This window comes from Pelodiscus sinensis, chromosome 3 (assembly GCF_049634645.1).
Source record: "Pelodiscus sinensis isolate JC-2024 chromosome 3, ASM4963464v1, whole genome shotgun sequence".
Lineage (NCBI taxonomy): Eukaryota > Metazoa > Chordata > Testudines > Trionychidae > Pelodiscus > Pelodiscus sinensis.
In genome coordinates, this window is record NC_134713.1 from 159435583 (window position 1) to 159461410 (window position 25828).

At 44.8% G+C, this 25828-nt stretch overlaps 1 protein-coding gene across 13 annotated transcripts in view; it reads right to left on the bottom strand.

Moving 5' to 3' along the window:
* LBH (LBH regulator of Wnt signaling pathway) overlaps positions 1 to 21554 on the bottom strand; it is a 217913-nt gene extending 196359 nt beyond the window's left edge. For 6 of the 13 annotated variants that reach the window (XR_012902955.1, XR_012902956.1, XM_075925343.1 and 3 more), the window contains exons 1-2: positions 20185 to 21310; positions 18508 to 18610 (exon numbers count right to left, since the gene is read on the bottom strand). Coding sequence is in view for 10 of the 13 variants with exons in the window: in XM_075925341.1 (XP_075781456.1) it covers positions 18508 to 18585 (78 nt within the window). In the remaining 3 variants the exon portion in view is untranslated. The other 7 variants (XR_012902954.1, XM_075925342.1, XM_075925344.1 and 4 more) reach the window with 5 other exon arrangements.
* Between the last annotated feature and the right edge of the window lie 4274 nt (positions 21555 to 25828).

Sequence of the window (25828 nt, forward strand, 5' to 3'; positions counted from 1 at the left end):
TTTGCGGAAAACAGTACTATGCCCTTTTGCGCAAAAGTCTTTCGGAAAAAGACTTTTGCCCGAACGGGAGCAGCATAGTATTTCCAGAAAAGCACTGACGATCTTACATGAGATCATCAGTGCTTTTCCGGAAATTCAAGCAGCCAGTGTAGACAGCTGGCAAGTTTTTCCGGAAAAGCGGCTGATTTTCCGGAAAAACTTGCCAGTCTAGACACAGCCCTTTTGTGGATCTAGGCCTAAATTCCAAAGAGGATGGAGAGAAGCTGTTCTCAGTGGTGGCAGATGGCAGAACTGGGAACAATGGTCTCAGGTTGCAGTGGGGGAGGTCTAGGCTGGATATTAGGAAAAACTACTTGACTAGGTGGGTGATGAAGCACTGGAACGGGTTACCTAGGGAGGTGGTGGAATCGCCATCCCTAGAGGTTTTTAAGTCCTGGCTTGACAAAGCCATGGCTGGGATTGGTCCTGCATTTAGCAGAGGGTTGGACTCAATGACCTCCTGAGGGCTCTTTCAATCCTAGTTGTCTATGATTCTTCTATGACTTGCTGAAGATCATACAGGATGGCAGTGTCAGAGCAGGGAACAGCTCTCATCTCCTGTTCTCCTAGTCCTGACCTTTGACTAGGAGAATTTCTCAGTTACCAAGTTGACAACCTTACAGAAACTTAGGTATCGGTCTCATACATGCTGGCAACACCATACAACCAATTTAGTGATAGCCCAGCGAGACAGGTATGCGTGCGTAAAATACAGGAACATCTCTCTAAACTGGGAGGGGTGAGAAGTATGACATGAATGTGCACTATGATTTGCCCTTGACAAGTAAAAGGACTCTGAAATATCATGCACAGCAGCAAAGGGATGGTTAGGATCAGATTAATGCATAATTACACTTCAGTTAAGGGAGCCAGTTTGAGCTTTTAAACTTATCCCCCCCACCCATGTTCTTCCTTTCCCATCGGGTCAAACAAACAGAAAGCAATCACCCAGTCCAAACCTGCAACATTTCATAGGGTTTATCTCTACTCTGGCCAGGACTGAGGATACAGCAATTACTTCAGTTTACCCAGATACGTTTGGTTTGTTCAATTGCTTTAAAGAACTTGAAGCAGATTAAAATGTATTCCTCCTTGGCTTTCTTTCAGTTGCAGATTACTAGACTAAAGTATGTTTTTTTAAAATTGTGCTTCAAGATCTCTCAAAGCAATGTCAAGACTACGTTTTGAAACCAACTACATGGGGATGTGCTCCTCAAAAGCTTGATGCAAACTCGGACCATTATGAGCTTTTTGTTAAGGGCAGAAAAGGGAGGTAGGAATGTGGGGCAATTGCCAAAGAGAGGATAAGCAGCTATTGTTACCTGCCCTAGCAAGTTATGCACCCAAGGGTGGTGAAGCAAAACTGCCTTTACTGACCTAAGCACTCTACAGGAGCCAGGTGCATACAGAAGGGGACAAATACCAAGTGGAGGTTTAAAAGCTCTGTACATTGAAAATGCATGTCAGTGACAATTTCAAAGAAGGAGCAAAACTAATATAAGATCAGAGCCCTGGGACAAGGAAGGGGGCTTGTTAGCTAAGTTAGGCAAGGGCATGTAGCTATTTTCCTGCTTTGCCTTACGGTTAAATGTACTGCCTTAAGGAGAATGAATGCATGTGGAAATGGTGGCCACACAGGACATGTTAACACAGCAATGAAAACCCTGTGGCTGGTCTGGGTCAGCTGACTTGGGCCAGGAGGCTGCAAAATTGCTGTGTAGAAATTTGGGCTCAGGCAGGATTGCTCTGGGACCCTGCAAGAAGGAAGGAGCCCAGACCCATACTGCAATGTTACAGCCCGGCAGCCCACATCTTCTGAGCCTGTCTCAGCAGACATGGGCCAGCTACGGGTATTTAATTGCTATGTAGACCCACCCATTATTCCCTCCAGAAGGAACTAAACCTCAAGCAGAAGGGAAGAGGGATACACGACCAGTGACTGGCTTTGGAACCTGCCCTCTCTTTGTAAGAGAGGACCAGCATGCTGACAAGGAAAACGCATTGTGGGAAACTCAGGGTCATCCATTGACAGCAGGCCAATTCCATTTTCATTTGCTGGTGCTAGCACAAAGAGAACAGTGACCCCTCTCCCTCCTCTGGCCAACCACCATGTAATAGATATCCTTTCTCCCCAGCATCATTCCACTAGGCACATTTTAGTTTTGATTTCCAACAGGTCACCTCCAATCCAAATGATGTCCTCTAGTCAGTCAGAGACAGATAAGCTACTTTTTCTGTGCTGGCAAAGAAAGGAATGGACCCTTAGGGAACTATCGGGGTGTTCTGCTCTGAGCCAGGGAACCATTTCAGCTTGTGTGCACCATGGTGGCAGGCAAACCCATTCATTTGCTCCCAGCTCCCTCCTCTCCAATTTCTAATCCTGACCAGCTCTGCATTTTGCCAGCAGAGAACTGATATTCTGGTGCAGGAAATACAGCCTACCACGTGATCTCCCAGATTGCCGCAACATTGCTATAATGGAGAGACTTTGAAGGCCTAAGCAGAGGTGAAAAACTAATTAAACAAAGCACTTTATAAAGAGGCTTAAACCAGAGTCCCATCAGGAAAGAGCAAACTTGACATTTTTCCTACAAGTACTACTAATGCAAATATCCACCTCTCAAAAGCAAGAAAGCATTAAGCATTTAAGCTGGGGCTTAGTGCTAGGCGTGCCCTCAATTCCCAAGCATTTAATTTTAGTGTCAGGACCCAAGTTAGTATCTCTAAACTAGGTTAGTGTAAAGTTAATGCTCCAGTCACAGGCCAAGTAGTCTGAGTAGATACAGTTGTAGTCCATTATATACTAAGTACAGATTTCAAGCAGTGTTTGGTCCTTAATACCTAGATTTTAGTGCACACACAAGCCCCCTTAAAGACAGCAGACTCATTTAATTGAACCTGGCAATCTAGTTAGATCCCAAAATGCAAATCAAATACACAAGAAAAGCTGCCCAAAAGGGAAAGATTGCATTAAGGGGTCCCAGCTACACAAGAGAGCTGGCTAACATTTTGGGGCACAAACTAAGCTTTAAGTTGGTTGCAGAAGGATTAAGGTGCAGCCTGTGCTACACATTTTAGCTATACTATATCAGTCAGTAACAACTGTATAGTAATGGAATATAGCAGGACAGTTGAGTTTGAAGGGCCAATAGAGTTGACAGCCCTACTCTTCTTGGGCCAATTTATTCCTTCATTGTTGAAGCGGAAGCCCATGTGTTGGCATTCTCTGGCTTTCTTAGTTAAAAGCACAGCAACACTACTCTAAATAGCAGTTACATACTTACTTGGTAAGGGGATGAACCTGTATGTATGAACAATTGGTTACTATCAGTAGGAGCACTTCAGGCAGTGAAAGTCAATGGAGACTTGGGTAGAACTTTGGAGTAGATGTCCCACGAGTTTCATAGCAAAACACTTTCAAGTGACATTTGTGCCTCAAGTCTAGGGTAGACTCTACAAAACTAGATAGGTAGTTATGTGTTTCTCTCCCCCTCTCCCCATCCATTAGGTACCTTCACCACTGTAGTGCACAGTCTCTGCCATGTATACACACTTACTTATCTACAGTAATTAAGTCATTGGGCCAGAGATGCTGTACTAGTTAAGACACCACTTGGGAGGTGGAGACTTCAAGTTCAGGTCCCCTGCTTGAGTCACACTCATCCAATGGAACAGGAAAGACTGAGGGACCCTTGCCTCAAAGTGTTAGAGCACTACCAAGAGGTGGGAGACCCGTTTCAATCTCCCCTTCCCCCCAGATGCAAGCAGGGGCAGGTGGGAATTGAACCTGGATCTCCTACCTTCCAGCAGAGTGCTATAACAATTATGAGGAAGTGAAGGTGCACTGTCTCCTTGTGGAATGAGTAAGCTACCTCTCTTCTCCACAAGAAAATACACACCCATTCATGGATCACTAGCCCGGCACAACCCACCTGCCTACACCTAGGCATTCACTCTGAGAAAGGGGCAGGGCTTAGCAGATAGGCATCTCCCATTGGCTAGCTTAGGCATGGAGAGGCCTAGCATACTGGTTTCTAGACTGTGAATCATGTTCCTAGTCACACTGTCTCTCCCCATTTGTTGGCTAGAGAGCTTAGCTAGCCAATTCGGTTTGGTAGGAAGTCACAGGAACTCTAATCTGGGGCACTGCAAGGTAAGCACCACCCAAGGCCCTTTGCAGGTTCCTCACTTTATTTGCACAGGTGCAAAGTGAGGAGTCAGGGCCCTTGGTATCTTCCTTTCAAGTGATTTAGGCCCTAGCTCAGCAAGCCACTTATTTTAAGCATGTTTATATTTAATCACCTCAGCTTTACCAGGACACATGCACACATCTAAGTGCTTTGAATAAGATGGCCTCACTGAGGTGACAGGCTTCTTCCAGTACAGATTTACACTGAGAAATCTGAAATCCCAACACCTTTCTGTAGACAGAATTAAGAAACCCACTGAGTTGGAAAGCATTTTCAAACTTTATTTACAACTGTCACAGTGACAAAAAAGTAGTTTGAAAAAAAAAAAAAAGCTAGCTTCTCCCTGAGGCTCAAAAAAGAATTACAGAAATAGAATGTACAGACAAGACAACAGGAGTTTTACTAGAATGCTTTGTTCTTCAAATACATTTGACAATAGAAATATTACACAATACTTAAAAAAAGGATGCAGACAGGAATACGCCAGTCTTTTGAGCAGACATTTCTCTTTAAATCTGGAGTTTAAGGATCTCTGTCCTTTTGCTACCCACGTAACAACCTCTCTGTTAACAAGCCTCAACATGGTGGCACAGGTTTGAGACCAGTAACAGTTTTTTAAAAAGGAAAGAGGCTGGCTGGTATACAGGGGTATAAGCTCATTCCATTAAACAGTAAGACTGGAACAGATGCTCAGACATAACTGGATCCATCAGTTGAAAAATGATATTGCCACTAGATCATGATGAGAGGGTCAGTGATGACAGAGCATCCACCAAACCTGGGAGTGAGTGAGAGACTGGTTCTTTGTGGCTAAAAAAGGAGGAAGAGACAAGCTGCATTCTACATTGCTACTAGTCAGAACAAACGCAAAAAAGTCAGTCTCCAATCCCTCAGGTCTGTCTGAAATAGTAACAGAGCTGATAAGTTATTGCCATTAAGTTTAACCACAAGCAAGACAAGACTAAAACAATCCTGCCGATATGTTAAAAGCAATCCCAACCCCCACCAGCGTTTAAACTACTCATGAGGTATTAGATACAAATATATATACACACACATACACACACACAAGAGTCCAAACAGATTTAAACTGAACCAGTTATAAGCAGAGGGGATGCACTGAGTTTATCATGAAGTCTGGTTAAGGCCTTAACATTTGTCATTCTTCCTTTAGCATCTCCAGACTCGTTTTAAGATGGAAACAGCTAGCATTTCATGCTTAGACTTGCCAGCTCCTCAGATGCTTTGAGGACCCCAGGGCTTTTCCAGAGAGTCGCTGGATTGCTACTTTCCAAGAAAACAGCAAGTCAGCCTGCCTTGCCACCAGCTCCTCTTCTAGACAAAGGTCAGGTAGGACAGAGTTCAGCACTGAACAAGTTGCATGGGATACCTTAGAAACCAGCTTGTCCTTTATTAAAACCTAGTAACACTTTCTTACAATCAGAAGCATATCTTGCCTGAATACTCAAAAGCCATAAAATATTTTCTGAATAGAGGAATCATTCCCCTCGCCCCCAATTATCCTATCATGTCATCAATTTCTTCTAGGACTGCCTCTAATTTCAGTTTTGGCAACATTCCTCTGACTTGGTTGCATGTGGGGATTTTCAATTTCATCCAATCTTAAGTGGATGATTTTGTGCAAGCATCTTGGTCTGCCAGCACTGCTAGGTCTAAGAGCTCTGGTAAAGCACTGCTGCTAAGAAAACAACCCCAAATCTAACAATTCCACACAGTCACCCCCTGCCCTTCTACTTCGCCTGATGTGAGCAGACTGTTGACCCAGGGTGTTTGAGATGGGAAACCTTGCAGCCCCAGAATCATCTAAGGTGGCAGGTGGCTCCTTCAGCGGGTAAGAGCTTGCAGTTTTGTCTTGTAAACACACCAGTCTCTACTAGTAGGAAAGAAATATCCTAACCACTTCTAGAGCAAGATTTAGATGTTGTGAAATTTCCTTGTTACCTCATGCTAAACATCTGCACAATAAGCAAGGACTCTGCAGAACAGAGGGAGGAGCAGCAGCAGATCATTCCAACTCTGAATTGGGCTATTTAGCATTACAAGGTTTAAACGCAGAGAAAGCAAAAGGAGAACACACCTCCTGAGCAAAGACTGGGAACAGGTTGGAGAGTTGAAGCAAGATGTCCATTACTCCTACACATGCTTGTGTAAGTTTAGGAGATGCTGGCTTGGGAAAAGACTACAAAGCTTCTATGCCTATCACCCAGCAAGCATGCCAGAGTAGCCATTTATGTGGTGAAATGTCACATTTCCTCTCCACTCAAATACACAAAACAGAAGTTTATAAGAAAGGAAAATTTGAGAGATGAGGACTATTCTCATGCTTTTGTAGCCGGAGGCGGTTCTTTGCTCAACACTGCTGCAATTTACATTTCTCTTTATTCTCACCCTCCCCACAACTCATGAAACAGCCCTGCTTGTTCACTCTCCACCAAGGGCCTTGGAATTTTACTGCTGCCTCTCAGTCTTAAAAAAAAAAGAAAAGATAATGATCTTGAGAACAGCAAACATTTCTCTGCATGACTTCCTTCCTCAGAAGGTCTGGAGAGTCTGTCACATCGAGGGCTTCAGTTCTCGATACAGAGAATACAAAAACCTAAAATCTTGCAGGTGCAAAATTGAACTTCTGTCTTTTTTTAAGAAAAAAGACCTTCAGAACAGGCATGGCTCTTCCCTCAAGACAACATAGTCCCTTGTGTTTCTTCAGATGCCATTTATTGCTCTTTGTTCTCTTTCTTTGCTTCTTCGCAATTCTCCTCTTCCTCTTCCTCCTCCTCCTCCTGAACAAGGAATTCCTCGGGTGGCCATCTCAGCTCACCACTCTCTACATCCCCCTCTGTTGGCTCCACCACAATAGAAGGCAAACGATCCTTCAGTTTACAGTAACGGTCAAAGTCGGAGGGGTCAGGGAAAATCTGAAACAAAAAAAAAGTACCACCTCATTAAAAAGACAGTGTTTTGAAAGTGAATAGCAGCTTACAAAGTACCACAATTATCAAGAGCCACATCTCAAGAGGTCTGGTTCTGAGAGTGAGCCAGCCAAATGAAGTTTTGCAAGTTCAGAACTTTTTAGGTTAGCTTCTTAAGAAAGCCATCTTTGCAGTAACTCATGAGCCAGGCTAGGACCCGAAGAACCAGAATACTAAAAAAAGCTGTCTGAAGATTTCCAAGACTGACAGTTGGCTTGAATAAAGTTTCAGATTGACATCTCTATGCTTAGAGACACTTATCTCAACTAAGTCTCTCAGAGTCATTAGCAGCACGGATGCTCATGAGTTGGCAGATAGCAAAGATTCTCATAGCAAGGCTTTTAGCTATCTGCATTTTCTGCTTTTGGTCAGGCTAGAAATACTGTGAAAACTGTCTTGCTATTTAAGCTCTTCTTGGACTTTTGGCCCCAAGGTTTGGAGCTGCTATCTGTCTAAAGCGGTTAGCTTGCTTCTTCCAAGTCAAAATGGAGAAAGTGGCTTACTGAAATTTAAAGATAACTAAACAGTGTAGAGAACATTTCCAGGATTAGGAGACAGTATGCGTGAGTTGGGATGGGATGAAATTTAAAGTAGTAATACAACTATCCCTCACAATGGTTAAGGGGTTTGTTTTTCAGATTACCCTACACTGCTAGTATTCTCTTTTGTACTGAATGCTTTTGAGATGCATTTCCTTGTCCTAAAGCAGATGTGGACCTCCTGCCATCTTCTATGTTGCTCTCACCTTTTGATAACCCCAGCAAACCACTCAAGCCCAAGTACTGGTGCTGTTTTGGTAGGATAATGCTGGAGATGGGAGAGCAGTTGGGTGATCTTCTAAAGCAGAATACACAGACAGTGCTAGGTGTCAAGGTACAAACTCAATCCAGGAAAGCACCTGGCTTTGTAGTGGTGTGCTGATGAACTCCAGGGTAAACAACAACAAGTACTCCTACAACACTGGAGAACCACTGCCAAGTTTTTGAAACCTTCAAAGCATGAAAGAGGCAAGAAAATACTAGCTTGCAAACAATGCAGTGCAGTTACTGTGGGCTACCTAGGACTGCTTTAATAAACACCAATTGACATACACAAGAATCTAACAGAACAAGGCCTGCCAACTCTGATTATCCAATGGCAAGTTAAATCATTAAAAACAGTTCATTCAAAATTCTGGCCCTGTTTAATAGGACTAAGCATTAACCAGGCATCATTAAAAGATGATTCTTCAAAAATTTGGAGGGCAGCCACAATGGCCACTCCATTTTCTTGAGGCTTGCAAAGGAGATCAGGGTCCCAGCAGCAGTTTTATAGTCATTGCACTATTCTTTGACTAGTCAAGCATTAGAAGACAGGACTCCTGCCTTGTGCAGACAGCAGTACCTACGTTTTTCCAGAAGGAGCCACTAGTTTGGAAAGCTTTTTATTATTAATTATTATTATTATTAAAGTTTAGGGGCCAAGCTTGCCATTCCAATTGTAGTGACTGATGCTCAGGTCAGAAGCCCTAGATTTTTCACACGAGTTTGGGGAGAGCCTTCCAGTAGAAGCAGTGAGAGCTAACTCACTAGTTTTAAGATGAGCTTGCTATATTTATGAAAAGAACTGTGAGATGGTGTTGCCACTGCAGGGGGACAGGACCAAATGATTCAAAAGGTCCCATTCCAGTTCTGCACTGGGCACCCACACCCAGAAGACAGTCCTGGGAAAATCTGGCCTAACTTCTTCAGTGGAACTATTAGAGATATGCTGTAATATGGCAGTCAGTCAATTAACCAACTCCACAGATCAGCTTCCATTGAGTGTTTGAGATGAATTGCTAGGAGTCAATGGCCAAAGGAAAACCTAGCTCAGATTTGAATACAGAAGGTTTCATGGGATTTAGTTGGGTCATTCCCCTTAGATAGGGAAAGTCTTTGTGGGATTAAATCCTGAACAACTGCCAGTTCAGTAACCGTTAAAACAGATGACTGTGAAAGAAGCGAAAGAGGGGAAAGACCAACTTTGGGAGAAGATTCTTCAGAAGACAGCCCCAGTAAGGCTGCTGGAGACTCCCACTCAGGGATGGTGAAAATAAAAGAAGCCACATTTCAGATAGGTAGCCTGGGCAAGGGGCAGGGAGGTGTCTAATTCCAGTTCTCCTATACAGCTCCAGGGCACCTTAGCCATGCCCTTCAGCTGCACTGCTAGGGAATTAAGGACAGCGGTGGAGGGGAACTCCAGCTACGTATCTTGCATCGATATTCTGGGGCAGCCCCACAGTGGGAGGTCAATGGGAGAAATGCTCCCATTGACTTTGCTTACTCCTTGCAACAGTGAGGCATACCCATGCCGACAGGGGCACCCCCAGTATTCAATTTAGTGAGTCTAGTAAAGACCCACTAAATCAAACCTAGGAGGATGGACTGCCAGAGCACTGAACCTCCGGCAAGTGGAAAATGGCCTAAGACAGTGTTTCTTAAACTATGTTCCACAGAACACTGGTGTTCCGTGAACAACTCACAGGTGTGCCACAACCTCTTCTGTGTGTGTTACTTCTTGCTTTGTCTTTGTCTGAATTTTTTTTGTTGAAAATTTTCATAGGTGTTCCACATAAAAAAAAGAAATACTATTGTTAGGTGTTCAGTTATCTCAAAGTTTAAGAAACACTGGCCTAAGACGACTGTAGTATGGACAAGGCCTATGAATCCTGTGACAGCAGCATGAGTGCTGCAGTTGGTTTCCAGAGCAAGCCATGCAGTAACTGGCTCTCACCATTTCATGGCTTCAGCAAAGCCAATGGACTGGGTGTCTGGGATTGCCTAAACTGAAGTGTCAGTATTAATGTTGCAGAGTCCCAGCACAAAGAACCTTGACCTGTATTGTTTAGAGAGCTACAACAAAGAAAAATTTGTATTCTATATGCTGATAATGTCACTAAAATAGCCTGCACTGTAGGAAAACAGCAGTATAATCATTAAAACTAACCTTTGGCTGTTCTCATTTTAGCTGCATTAGGTCAAATGAAGGAGTCTTCAAAACAGACTGGCAGGTTTGTTCTCTCAGAAGCCAAAGAGCTAGTCATTTCCTCACAAACAAATCTCCCCCAACATGGGGTTCAGCTTAGCTTTTACTAGCACAATCTTATCTTGAGCAGCTGCACAAGAGGCTGAACCCAAGGAGGTCAAGCTTTTTTTTCCACTAAGTCATGCTTTTTAATCATAGAGGCAGCATAAAGAGGAGGAGATGTCGCAATTACCCTTTCAAAGGGTGTGGACAGTCAATGGAAAAAGTGTATGAAGCCAGATTTCCTAGCATGTGACAGATAGTTCCCACAACAAGGGCAACAAGGGAGGCTGAGAGAACAAGTTGTCTTAAGACATTGCCACTTACATTCAGGAAGTAAATTAGGTGGAATCTGACCCCAGCCACTCCAAAGTAAGAGGCAGATTCCCAGTCACTTTACAGAAGATGAATCAGACTCATTTATTCACCCTCCTCAGCCTGATTTCTCTGTATGATCTGAAGTGTATAGTAGACTGGAATAGCCCAAGGGACGTTCCCCTCCAGAACATGAATTGGAAACAAAAGGGAGATCTGCACCCACAAAACCCACTGTTGCAGGTTTTACATTGAGCTCAGGGCACTCAAAATTCTGTCCCAGAATGCAGTGTGCATAATCAGAGTGTAGGTATTAAAGCGTGTAGCTACTTGCTTCACTGGAGAGTCTTGGGATTGAAGAGCAAAGATCAACATGGGACATGAGCTTTTGGCACCTTCCACCAGCCAAGAACACTACAGAGGAGGTTTTATGATGGGCTAACTCCCCCTTTCCAACCTACATATGACTGCATGAAACTTCGGATACACGATCCCAGCAACTGCTGTCACTGGACCACAGCTTTAGAAGTGAGCCTTGGCTTCTAAGCTTTACACAAAATGTTACATGACAGCCCTCGGGAGGCTGCAGAGGGCAAGTAATATTTTTGCTTCCCTCACTAGGACATGTAGGATACTTAGCCCGACTTGGAGAAAGCAGCAGATGACAAGCTTTGTTCAGAGGTCTTTTGGCACTCCCATTCTGTTCACCAGTACATACCGCTCTAGCTCAGGTACACACAAACCTGAGTTCTCACCTTTCGCCTAGAAGGTGAGCTGAAAGGCAACACCAGAAACTGAAGCCCCAAACTGAAGGTCATCCATGTATATTTCCATACCAGGTGACCCAAAAGTGGCTTCCTCTAGGTTAAGATCTTGGCACTGAGAATGGAAAATATTTAACACCCCCGGAAAGGCTGACTGTGCCTGAACCCTTTCCCAGCACCCTGGAGTAGAAGAGCTTTGCCATAATTAAACTAACCTTTGGCTGCTAGCATCATGCAGGAGGACTGCAAGAAGCTGAGACATGCTAATGAGGAAACCAGATACCAGTGGATAGTGAGAAGCAAAGTAGTTAACTGCACATGATGAGCTAATTATTGTCAGTACAAAACAGGATAGCAGCAGCATGAGCATCCTGCTTTCTGGGAGGGGGAAAGGAGACTTGGAAGATCACAACATTAGATACTGAGGACAAGTAGGACAGATTCCCCAGGCTCCTAAGCTAGAGGGAAGGGAGAGGCCCAGCCCTGTGTTTCAGAAGGAGTTGGGCCTTGGGCAAAAGGGGCAGGGGCTGGGGCTAGCTTCCCTCAGGCAGACCTCAGTGCCACCCAGAGTGCACTGTGCCTACCCTACAGACCTCAGCATCACTTGGCACATACATGGTGTGTGGGACTCCAGCAGCAATTTCAAGGGCCTGGCAGCAGCTGGGAGCCCCATCCCCTTTTGAATTGCCAGGCCCCAGGCCGCTGTCAGCTTTTCTCCGCTTCCTGCTATCAAGGACAGCCTGCTGAGGACCATATTCCAGTCAAAGTTGAAAGAGCAACATCCATTGACTTATGGCAGTTACTCCAGATTGACACTGATGTAACAGACCCAAACCCAGCCCTGAGTCTTCTCTGTCATGGATACCGTGAAAGTGGTCATAAATAGGTAGAAAAAAAAACTGCTTTCCCCAGCAACAAAAGCTATTCTCAAATAAAGCCAGTTGTTGCCTTGGATTGAGCCCTACATGCCTAATAACTATACAATGAGGTAGATGGTTAACACACAAGTGCTAGGAAACAGTTATGTTCTGACATCAGCACTTCAGGCTGTATCCAGGGGAATATCTTGTGCTACCAACATAGCAGAAAACCCAGTCCAATGGAATTTGAAATTGCTTTAACCTCTTTAGTATCCAAATGTATCTGAGGTAGAACCAGGATACTAGAAGCTAGAAGAAGCCTCAGACCAAGTACAGATCTTTATTTCAAACCTGAATGGAGGACTGTCAAGAGTAAAAAGTTAACCTGCCATCCCAGGGCCAGAAGCAGATCACAGAATACACTTTCCAGGGACAGGATTAAAAAAAAAAAATTGTTTATCCTTCTCTTTAGAAGGGCATGTCAGTGGTAAGAAATGCTAGGGCACCAGTTAGTACCATGACCAGTCTGGATAGCCTGGACTAGTGTCCTGACTGATTAAAAATGTTAAGGAAAAAAAATGGTTACCCGATTTAAAAATCACAGGACAACAAGTATTCCCTTTCAAAAGTTGCATTGGGGAAAGAAACTCTGCATGGAGATCTTGATCAGAAGGTCCTTTTAAAAGGGAACGCAGGATGAGAAAATGTGTTCCTTGGTTTACAATAAAGATTGTTACCTGTAGTTCTAGCAATTTTATTTTTACTTCTGATCACATTCGTTAAAGTGTGAAACGAAACACTATTGTGCTCCTACACTGGTGTTTAGCTTTATCTAAGCACTAGACATGTGGCAGCATATACTAGTGCTATTTCCAGAGCCACCACATGTACTATGTACAGTTGATTTGAGAAACAGGAGAAATTTTGTCCAGACTCATTTTGGTACAGTGGAATCACTCCAGAGGCGGTGCTGGAGAGCTTTGCACCGCACATGGAGATCAGGTATGAGACAGGACTGCCTTGGTACAAATCCAGCCCTCCTTAGGGGCGTATATAAAGGCTTCTTACAAGACAAAAAAAGGTGAATATGAAAGTGTACTAAGTTCCTATTAACAGGCTGGCAATAAATGAGTCTTTGTCCATGAGTTAAACCTCTCACATCTGGTTTCAGCTTCAGAGCAACTCCATTGAGGTCAGTGGATTTACACTGGTATTATAGAGCAGCATGCGACTTCCTATATGGCATTAGTGAGCAACACCCAGTATGGTCTTTGCCTATTGGAAATTAACTTTGTTCCAGCAGAACAAGAGAGGAGTTTGCCTCCAGGGGTAAATGGTGCAGTGAGAAACCCTAGTCTCAATGAGAGGAGGAAGCCACATGGGTGAGTTATGGCAAGCCATCTACACAAAGAACGTGACAGCCAGATCAGATCCCTCACCAGTGCTAGAATCCCAGCATGAGGGCTTGCCTTAAGGACTTCAGGCTTCCCAGGACCAGAGCAGGGCTGGTGAGACTAAGCCAGTGAAGTCCACTGCATTTAGGGATCAGTCACCAGAGAGTCCACATGAAAGACAACCTCTTGGCTCAGAGCTTGGCATACACTGCTTGCGTAATACAGCAGCCTTTAGGCATCAAGAAGTTTTCATTGTGCTCAACCCAGCTGCCATGCCAAGAAATTAAGAGCAATTCAGGTCATCGCACTGTTTTGACAACAGTGCAGCAAAATGATTAATTTAGTCTCGATGTGGCTGAGAACAAGGCTCTCATTTGCACTGCTATGGGAATGACATTAGGAGAAGGTGAGCCAGCCGAGACATGGCTAGCCCTTTCCAGATAATAGGCCTCTCTTGCGGCTGGGAGAGAGAATAAAGGGTCACCATACATTAGCTCTAACTGGCTGTACAGAGACAGGACTCAGAAGGCTGCCAGACTGGAAGTGAATGAAACCCTTCATGTGCACATTTGTCTCCAGACGAGGGGCATCTTGCACTATCAGCTGCATTTGAATAAGTTATTCTGTTACAGTTCCCATAGGAAATATGGGACAGCCCATTAGAGATCCAGAAATAGCACTCCACTGCAGTCACAAGATACAACCCCGACTTCATTTTTTTGTCCCTTAGATTTTCTCCAGCTTCCCATAGGATGCACTTGCATCAAGCAAGACTCCCGCTTTGCTTTCACCACCTATCTACTTTGGCCCTTTACACCCAGTGATTGAGCCACCTTCCTGGGAGAAAATAGAGCAGCCTTGGTTACTATATTAGACAAACCCTTTCCTTGTAGGGCAAAGCTTTCAAGTGAATTAGCTAAAATCTCAAATTGTCTGTTGGTTGCTTTTAAATATAGTGCCATTCTAGTTATCATTAAGGTCAAATGAACAGGAAGTTTACACACATATTAACTGTCCATACAATTGCATACAAAAATGAAAATTTAGGCCTATGAGTACAACAGCACATGCAAAGTCAGACTTCTGTAAAGAATATGCTTGTCTCAGCCTTCTGGAGGCAAGGTCTTCACATTGCTACCTTAAGAGCAAACTAAGATACACTCATTTTCCTGACACACTGGACTCATAAGGTACACGAGTTCCATTGCATATCTAGACACAAGCTGTTTTCTATTGCCAGGAGTACAGAAGAGATCAGGGTTACATTTACAGAGCACAACAGCTGCTGGGAGACAGAGGCAGGAATCTTGCAATAAAGTTTAATCTTTCTTGCAAAGTTCTGCTGAACTCTTTAAGTTTACATTCTCTTAGCACAGAGTCTTTTATAGCGGGATATCCAGATTGTTTTCCAGTGATCATGCAAGCATTTTAAAAGTTAGCCTGCTAACAAAAGTCTATATTCTATGCTCATCTACTTTAGGATGGAGGTTCTGATTTAAGGGCACTAAAGTCTTGCCAGTTAGTTCATGAGCTTTCTGAAGAACGGTCCCCTTCTAGGGTCTAGAGCCATCTAGGGACTGGTTTGGATGATCAGGGGTCTGGGAATACATGGCTAGATTTAGAGCAAGCTCATCTCCAGCACAACTCAAAGCCAAGCTGAACACTGTTACAGAAGAGTCAGTTTGAAATTAATGGACTGCCTGTTCACTGTCTGACAACATAATAGAGCAACCACACTCCAAATCACGTTTTATAAGCCCTCGCCTCTTGTGTCCAAGGGCTGTGGTTTCTATACTGAAACTCAACTCTACAGGAGTAGGTAGAAGATGATTTTGTAGCTTAGAACATGGCTCATATTGCAGGAGCTTTCGTGCTTCAATAGCCCTGTCCACTTGTAAGATACTAAGCACAGGCAGTCAATAGCCTTGTGTGAGATTTTCTATCTAGAAAAACTCACACTATTAGCAGGCAGGGTGGGTCAGCAACGGCACTTACAGAAAGCAGGGAACTAAAGTTGTTTGCATCCTGTCTGGAGGTTTCTCTTTCATTCTTAGTGTGAGTTTATACTTTAGCTTTGTTCAAGGCTGTTTAATTTTCTATCACCCATCAGAATTAGTAATCCACACCACAATGACAAATAGTTTCCATCCCACCGCATCAGTGGGAAAACTAGACCTTCATTCCCCTTTGTATCCAGATTTACAGGCAGTGTAAACATAAGTGTCCTGCTTTATACATTGATCCAAACAAAAGTCTGTTCATTTAACAATTGGCTTCTGAAGATTGCCTGTATGTGGCTAGCGTCCTACCCAAAGGAGACCACCCACTTCTTTCATTCCACACTCCCATCCAATGGCTGTATGCTAACAGAGGGAGAAGGTAACTTCTTGTAGTCATTAGGCTGTCAAGCCAAGCAAGTGCAGACATACCAAGAAGAAGCTTGCAGGCGTTTGAAGAGGACCAGACTGCTAGAGAAACAAGAGCTCAGAGAGCCAGTAACACTTTGCAGATCCAGAGATTTGCAGTTAGTTAATGCCTGTTATGCCCGCTGAAGTATAGGGCAGCAACAAAGGTTTTCCTTTTTTTTTTAAAAAAAAGAAAAAGGAAAAGAGATTTGCAGTGATAAAAGATTATTAAATGCCCCCTGCAAGTGTTCGTGGAACTCCCAGTAACTTGAATGCTGCATCCAACCAGTTTGCACTAAGAATGTAATAGAATAACTGTTTAAACAGGCTTATTGGGTACAGTAACGGTTACATGCCAGCTCTCAGGGCAGAGCTGCAGGTGGGAGCTGGATGCCACCCCACGCTGTGGGCTCTGAAGTTTATACTACAGAGCCTGCAGCACAGCCGGCTCCCCGGGAGTGAGGCACATCGCCGGGAGCCAGCTCCTGGCACACACTGGCTGCCAGACCCTCCCAGGGAGCCGGCTGCGCTGTGGGCTCTGCAGTATAAGCTTTATACTGCTGAGCTCAGTGTGCAACTGCTAAGATTTCCAGTGTTACACGGCTACCTAATGAACCGCTTTTTAACATCCCTACCTTGCACCCCAGTTTTATGATCCATATGGACACATACCTAGAGCAGGTCTCTACAACAAGCTTGCATCTGCACCAGCACTGTGCTGATGAAGACTCCAAGCAGACAAGAAGTTGCTCTCCTGTTGGTTTAATGGCAACTCCACAAGAGATGGTAGCTATGTGGATGTGAGAAGCTCTCCCACTGACAACTGTCTGCAAGGGGGTTAGGCCAGAATAGCTACATCACGCAAGGATGTGGATTTTTCACATGCAAGTGAGTATTACAGGCACTGGAAGAACTTAGCTCAAGCAGAGTAGCTGGGACAACAGGTCACCCAGTTTCTGGCACGTTCTCCAGAACCTCTGAAGCAGTCTAGATTGTTTTAGAGGAGCCAAGGGTGGAATGATTGGCCCAACTGGATTACAGTTTCCTGCATTGACTAATTAACACTATTGTTGAAAGTGGCTGGTTGTGCACTATGATAATGAAGCAGTGTTCTTGCTGAAGTGTGCCAACCCTAGAAGTCCCATTCACTGATGTACCATGAGCAACCACACAAACTGCTATTTCAGACATGTGGCCACCACACAGAACCAGAGGTGTTTTGGATCACATACACATTTCCCCTGTCCAGAGGGCTGGCGGATTATGGATGTTGATGCACTCTTCAGGCTAGTATATTTAAGTTCCATTTCAAGAGCTAGGAATGTAATGGTGCACCAATTTGCATGCGCACTTAAAACCTGCACGTGCAGTTGCTGTAATAGCATCTGCAAGTGGAAAGGTTTATATACAACTACCCTGTTATGCACAGATCAAGCTCGCACATAAGCCAACCACTTGTATGATCAAACTCACTTATCACATTTTAATACCAAGTCTCCCACAGGATCGTAAAAGGGTGGAATATACCATTTGAGAAGACTGGTAAAGTACAAAATTACTCAAATGTTTATTCTTGGCCATGTCAGGTGACAAGTAGACAGAGAAGCATTGAAATGTTGGCCTCAGTAAGAGGCTTATATCAAAAGACATAAGAGCTCACTGCCCAAACAATATTGTTTTAATGGTCCATGTATCAGAGGTAGTCACTACGGGTTCTTGAAAGTTAAAGTCAAAACTGTTCTGAAGATGCTGCTTCAACTGAACTGAAACATTTTGCAAAGTTTCATCAATGTTGATGAAACAGGATGTTTGGACATTTTTATAACAGGAAGGTTAGATTTTTCCATAAAAAGTAACTGAATATAAAATGAAAGTTTAAAGTTATTTGGAGTAGTTTTGGCATTTTCCCAATTTGTAAGAAATGTGAAATCTTGCAATTTGTGGGATGGAAAACCCCCGTTTCCAGCTAGTTTCACTAATCAGTCATGTCAAGCTATATCCTCCTACCAAAGGCTCTAGCTCCTGGCACTTCAAGACTAGTTTTATAAGGCTATTTTAAATGGATTGCTGTGGGACATATCTGGTGTGTGTGTATAAAAATAAAAGAGGGGTCTTAGACTGAAGTGCCCCAACTCCTGTCTGTGCTAGGGAAACTGCTTGTGTGCCAAGTTGCAGCTTGTTAAAAGAAACATCACAGTTGGATAGTTCTAATGGACAATCTAAATTCTTGATTAGGGAGGTTACTGACAGCATAAACCCTTCCAAAGAATGCTACATGATCAAGATAATGTAAAGAGCAAAGAGGTGCATTGTTACAGTCAGATATTAAGAATGAAATTAAATTTAGACAATTTGCTCCTGCCAAGCAAACATTCCAGTTTGTTGACTTGTTCTCTTTGGCAAGACTTACTAGCTCAGATTAGGAAGAGGTACAAGTTCGCAACCTAGCATAGTTGACTATTAACTAACTAGCAAAAAATGCTGTCCCGTCAATGGAGAGCTTACCTGATATGATAGGCCATCCTTGCGGGGGCTTAGCCCAATTTCATCCATAGATGTAGTATTCATCATCACCTCAGTCATTTCAGCTGATCTCAGATAATCAGGGCTGGAAACAAAGACAAACTTTTTCAGCTCTTATGAAGCCCTTAGATGCTGCTGTCCCTGGACAAGATTGCGGTATCTAAAAAAACCTGAAACTTTATACAGCTGCAGATGCAAGAACTGAACTGCTAAACCACTAAATCCTATTTCTGCTCTTCCTCCCTCCTCTGCATTGTAAGGTAGCTAAAATTATTTAGCCAAGGAATCAGTACATGATATTGTGCACCCCAAAAAGTTTACAGGATCTCACTGAGCATTACAACATTTTACCAAGAGTGATTAGAGTCCAATGCCACTTCCTCCAACTGTACCATCAAGTGTAGATAGAAAAAAGATACAGCAAGTGTTTGGTGTGGGTTTAATTATTTTTTTTAAACTCCTACTGACTTATTTTACTACCTCAGGGATTTCCACACCAGTTGAGTAAGAGAAATGCCAATTCCAGGTCTGCTTTTGCAGTCATAATGAAGTTTCCACCTCAACAGTTTGAGAAAGTGAAAAGGATTTTCACAGCTTCTAGTTCCTCTATTTTACATTACGCTAATATTACTTAAACCTATTTATAACCACAGGACTTCATTTTTGCACATACAAGTCAACACACATTGGCCACCAAAATATAAACCATCTGTTGCACCTTGCACCGAAGAAGTCACTTCAGACTAGTTCACACTGCTACTCCAGCTTCCTATGCATGAGCCAGCACAAAAGCATCCCAAAGCACAAGATACACTATTTAACAACTATAACAAGCACAGACAAGGGCTTTGTTCATGATAGCAGAGTGAGACCATAAGATGCATGGGCCATAAGTAGCAGCAGTGGAAGCAGTAACATTGGAGCTCATATTTTCCCCTCCCCAGTCATGAGGAGTTGTGGCACAGCACCACGGTAGGTACCACCTATATGGTAACTGTTCCTTTCCAAGCTCACTAAGCAGTGCCCTTTCTGATGGGGGGACCTCCACAAGTGCACTGCAGTCTAGCTTGCCTACTTGCAATCATCTGCTGCAACATACAGGTGGTGGAAATGAAAGAAGTTGCACAGAATCATTTGTTTCTTTACTAACTATGTAAAAGGAAACATGCAGGTCAGCATAAAATTAGTAAAAACAAGGATTTTTACAAAAACCCGTACGTTCATGCACATTTCTAGGACCATCTGAAACTGCACTAAAACCATTTGTCTGAAACTATTTCCTCTGCCCCAAGTGTTCACAATCCACAGTACTGTATGAGCCAGAAAGTCTATTTTCATCAAAGAATCAAAAGAAAGGAAGTGAACAGTATTGATGGTGAAATGTAGTCAGATGTTTAGAATGCTCAGTTCTAATAATACAAGGTATTAACAGGAGAGGAAGGCTGCTTAACTCAGTCTCCTTTCACAATTCCCCAAAGCAAGGTTGAGGCTATTAAGCAGGGTGATTTTTAATTTGGAAAGGAAGATTGCAACATAAGCACCAGTGCTGTAGAGGGGTAGAGCTCCAGTTATAATTCAGCCCAAATGGAAGATAAGCATCAAGTCATGCAACTGACAGGATGCGTTTTAGGACCTGAACTTTAGCAGCCCAGTGGCTACCTTAAAAAAGTAGGATAAAAAGCAGGCAAGCTCCCTGAAGTTCAGAATCTGCTTTAGCATATAGCTTTAGTCCAGGGCTATTTGGATTTCAGCCCTTAGATGGGTTTGTGCACTGATCATTCAAAGGATGCACTGGGAAAGGAGGCTTACAGACAATAAGCGAGACTGGCCCAGCCTGTGCCCTCTGTTATATAGAGGGAAATCTAAAGAAACTGCTGATTCAGTAGTTTTACTCCAATAGAAGAGCGCACGGTCTGGCCCTATGACTTTACTAAGGGGTGGGCCGGAGGAGGAAGCTGTTTCACGTCTCTCTAGGGAAGTTAATTGGGGATGGGATGAGCAGCTGCCTCCAGTGTTCGCCTTGTCAGTTTCTCCAGATGACCGGCTCGCCTTCTGCTGCTGGGACCAGCGTCCGCCGCTGCCCAGAGTCCCTGACTTAGCCCCAAGGAGGATTGTAACGTCCTAGTGAGCTGGAGCTGCTCGACAGACGCACACACGCAAAGCATTTCCACCTGCCTTTCCCGGCATGGTCCCCACACAGTCCTGCCCGCTCTCCCCCGCCAAGGCAGGGAGAGAGACGCTAACGAGTCGCCGCGCAGGGGGGGGGGGGGGGGGGGTGGAGAGGTGAAAGGATGGGACTCTGCAGCCGCTACAGCATGCGATCCCCGGCAGCCAGATCCCTTCTGCAAGCCCCTTCCCCTCCAGCTTGAAGCCCCCTCTAGCGCCTCTTGCAGTTTCCCCGGGGCAGCCTCACAACAAAGACTCCTTCGGGGAATAACCCCCTCCTCCTCCTCTCCAGCCCTGCCGCAACCCCGCTCCAGGGGGCTTCCGAACCAGCCAGCCCGCCCCCTTCCATCTCCAGGGCCCCCTAAATGTCCGTGCCTAGGGCGGGCAGGGGAAAGATCTGGGCACGTTTTCTAGCAAGCAGCCCCTAGCCCTTCCTGCACGCCTTACTGCAGCCTCCAGGCTCCCTTCCTTTGTTCCCGTTCCCTCACACCGCCCCCCTCCCCTTCCCTTCCCTTCACAACCTTGACTGTGACTCCTGCCTGCACAGCCACTACGGGCACCCTACCCCCGCCCCGCTGCCAAAGCCACCCGGGTCCAGCCCCAGGCTCCCCGCGAGAGGCTACTCACCAGTGAATGGGGAAAAATACAGACATGAAGTCCTACCACAAAGGCTGACCCGAGCCCTTGGGACGCAAAGCCAGGGGGCGCGGAGCGAAAGGCACAGTGGCTTCCCTAAGAGCAGAGGGAAATAGCCCGGGGGGAGAGCAGCCTGGCGGGGATCTACGCGGTGCCCAGCTTTTAACCCACAGGGGGAGGAAACACACCTTCCAGCTGCCACTACAGCCTTGAGCCGCGGCCGCCTGGGTAGGCGCTTATATAGGGGAAGGGGCGTGGCTTTGCCCCCAGCGCCCGCCCCCTCCTTTGGATGATGTCACCAAAATCATGAATGGTTTCGTGCCTGCAGCCCGCGGCGAGCTGGCGCGCTGGCAGCCGGGCTGGCGCGCGCCGATTGGACACAGCTGGGCTTCGCTTCCGTGGCATCATGTGGGCACGGCTGCTTACTGCTGCATGTTGTTACCCAGCCCCGCTCGGCCGGGACCCTCACTCCCCCGCGGGGCTGGCTGCCCCTCCAAGCGGGCGCTGGGGGTTGCAAGCGATGAAGGCTTTGCATGGGATAGTGGACTCAGATCCGGGCGGCTGTCAGCTCCCTAGGTCGCGTTTGCGGAGGGCTTTGGCAGGGAGGCTCCGTGAGCCATTTCCACGCTCACTCCCTTTTCAGAAACAAACCCGTTCACTTCCGCCGTGCCTGGGAGCCCACGAGATAATCCGGACCCGCAGCTCCATCATTTCTGTCACATCCACCCGCCTGCCTCGCCCGACTCCCCCTCCTTTCACATTTCTGCCTCTCTTTACCTTGCTGCCTCCATGTGTACACTGAAGAGAAGAGAGCACTATTGGTTTCTATTTTGGGCCGCCTAATCTGGCTAGAAGCAAGGTTGAAAATAATCCACGGGAAGGTGGGAGGAGGAAGGGCTGTTTGAGCACAAGCTGCTGGGCTGAGTTTTGGGGTTGGGTTTTTCCCCCCTTGCAGCTCATGCTAGATTTTATTTTTAATGTGTTTTGCTTCTCTGTGGGAGGAAGGAATAGTTTCTGGTCCTGTTTTTATTTTTCCAGTAGACATCAAAGGTACTCCCGCACATGCACACCCAAACACAAAAATTGGGCCAGTCTCAGCTCTCAGTAACCTGGGTATAAACTCAGAGACCCTAATGGAGTTACTCTTCATTTACACCAGTGTGGTCTACTGGTTCCCAGTAGTAAAATGGCTGTTTTAAGGGAATAAACAAACATCTGAGCTAAGGCCTTATATGCATCATCTCACTTTCGGTCAGGGGTGGCCAGCCTAAATCTGAGAAGGAGCCAGAATTTATCAATGCATGTTGCCAAAGAACAACAGTTCTATGTCACCAGCCCTGATCATCTCCCCACCACCGCTCTCAGCATATCCTGCCCATTGGCAGCCCTACAGGTCAGTGCCCCCTTCTCCTTTTCCTCCTGTCCACTGGGATCAGCTCTTTCTCAGTGGGAGACACTGGAGGGGGGATTATGGGTGTGACAGGTGGGAAGTGGCAGGATCCTAGGGGGAAAGAGTGGAGGGGGACAGCGCCTAGGGCAGAGCTGGGGGTTGAACAGCGAGCATCCTCCAGCCCAGTGGAAAGTTGACACCTGTAGCTCCAGCCCTGGATTTGGTATCTATGCAAGGAGCCACATATTAACATCTGAAGAGCTGCATGTGGCTCTGGAGCCACAGGTTGGTCACATCTTCTTTAGGTGAAATTCACTCCTAAACAAGCCATCATATTCCCTATGCACTGCTTTAATCTCCTTTGAGCCATAATTGGAGAAATTAGATGGATTGAAGTGGCTCTGCACAGGGGTGAATTTTGCCCCGGGTGCCTAGACACTACCATTTACCTTCTGAAAAATTACACATTGCTGGAGACCTCAGGGAAGACTTACAGAAACGCTACATCTAGACTACATGCCTTTTACATGAGTGTCTAGACTACAATCAGTACTTTCGAAAAAGCAAGCCACTTTTTTGAAAGAGAGTACCCGGGCAGTCTGGATGCTCTCTTCTGAAAAAGCACAGTTTGCATTACATAGTGCCTTTTTTCAAAAGAGCACTTTCGAAAAGCGTTCTTCCTCATAAAACGAGGTTTTCCACAGTTGACAAAACCGCTGCGTTCTTTCGATTTACTGTCGACAGAACGTGGCAACAGTCTAGACGCAGGTAAAGATTTTTCCAAAAAATGCCACTTTTTAAAAAAAATCCCTGTAGTCTAGAGACACCCAAAGTGAGATGAGAATAGAGTGTGAGCCTAGATTCTGAATTTCCTTGCTGCTTTCAGATTAAGTCAGAGAGAGACTGACACTGATCATGGCAATGAAGTATTCCTGGTGAAATAACATTGGGTTTCTCCCAGCCCCATTGATGCTGCCTCCCTCCACCTCTCAGAAAAAAGAGAGAGAGAAAGAGAGAAAGATCTAACTGATCTCTCAAATCCTGTTAGGGAGGATTCTCTTGTTGGCAGATTACCTACAAGATATTCAGGGTATGCATGAGCATCTGCTGCAGGCTCAGATTCATTTGTAAAAGTTTTAGCAGGCGGGAGTTGAACAGAAAGCCACATAATGGTCTCAAAACTCCAACATGAGGCAAATAAGGCAAACAATACAACCACAGCACAATGTGAGGGAAGCGGGGAAAAGATATTGCCTTCCTGGGGAAATTATAAAACCATTAGAACAAAGTAACAAATAGTTTAGGAGAATAAGTACATTTTCCCAGTTTTCCTCCTAAAATGAAGTCACAGGGGATGACTGGGCAGAGGCACCTAAAAGGCTGATGCTCATTCAAATCTAGTGTAAACTCTGACTTTTGTGTGCATAAACCAATTCCATGCAGTAAAAATCCTTACGAAATACCTGAGCAAAAAGAAATCACAAGGAATACACAGTAGCTGCTACTGTGTGGGTCAAATTAACAGACATAACCCTGCAAAACACTACATCAGTCATTGGTCAGGCTGGGCCTGCTGAGACTGCTGACTTATTGCAACATATTTTTACTGTTCCCCTCCCTATCCATCTGCTTCAGGCTCCTTTTATGTCTTGTAATCCTGGAGCTCACTGTCTCAGGAGAGCCTGTATTTTACCTACTTGGACAACATGTAGTACTAGGCTCTGATCCTCAAGTTGGTGCGTTAGGTAAAGAAAGAAAGAAAGATTCTAAGCAGCACTCACAATTATCACCTATGGAGCTGTTCTGCCTGCAGCAGGCACCAAGATATTGTGCTGACAGCTCAAGCATGGTATAAATCCTCAGACAGGCAGCCAGATTTGTACCAACAAAATGGGTAATTGTGCACATAAGTTTTATCAAGGGTGCTTGTAGCAGTTACCCATAGTGTTCCTTCAGATGCATTGGTATACAGGAAAACAGCTGCTCATACAAAAGTTGAAGTGGGTATGTGTTAAACACTAATCTCTGAAAGGTGGGTTTAAAAAACAAACTTTTCACCCATTCAGCCTAGGGTTGCCAACGGTGCCTGAAGCTATTCTGTGAGATTTTGTTTTCTCCAATGTGCTATAATGTTATTTACTTGAAATATCCTATTAAAATCTCCAAGGTTGCTTTCAATAGACACTCCAGGCAATTGATGCCAATTTTGGGAGTCCACAGGCCAATCCTGGAGGGTTAACAAGGATAATTCAACCCTAAAACAATATGCGTGTGTGTTTTCCCTTGAATGAATAGCTGAATAACAAGGAACTGCTCAAACCACCCCAAACAGAGTTAAGCTTGTGGGGAGGGAGGGGAATTGCCCCTTTGTAAAAGGGTAGCACAAAGCTTAATTTGATTAAATAGGACTTAAGCAATGCATAAACCTCATACTTAGAGCCCTGCAAATCCAGATATCTGCTATACACCCACAGATAACTGCGGATGTGGATACAGCTATCCATGACACATTTTTGCGGATATGGATGCAGATAATACGGATGCAAATTTTGTATCCGTGCAGGGCTCTACTCTTATTGTCTGTTTCCACAGATGTGAATTTTACCCTGAAGTGAATATAATCAGTTTAAGTTTAACCTCTGTCACCACACCCAGAACATATGGACATCGGTGAAGGTTAGAGAAACAGGAATCCAACTCATTTCATGAACAATGAATAAGCCTTTGGGCCTTGTTTGTTTTCTGAATGCTGGAGCCAGTGAGTTGAGCAGATAAGTAAAAAGATAAGTTCTCTCCAGCAGATGTACAACAATCAAAAAAGGTCTGATTATGCAATCAGTGCAGGGGAGCAATTCCCATTCAAAGCAATAGTGCTCAAGATCAGGGCCACGCTCCAATTGCTCCTAACCAAATAGTCCAAAAGACAGATGTAATTCTATAGTCATGGACTTTATTCACCCAGGATCCTGTGAAATGGGAAGGGCCAGATTTTGAAGGATATTAGGTACATAAAGGTTTAGGTAGATGGTTATGGGATTTTCAAAAGTAATGAGATGTGACTACAATAAGGGGTTAGGTACTGAGGTGCTATAGAAAATCCCATACCTGATT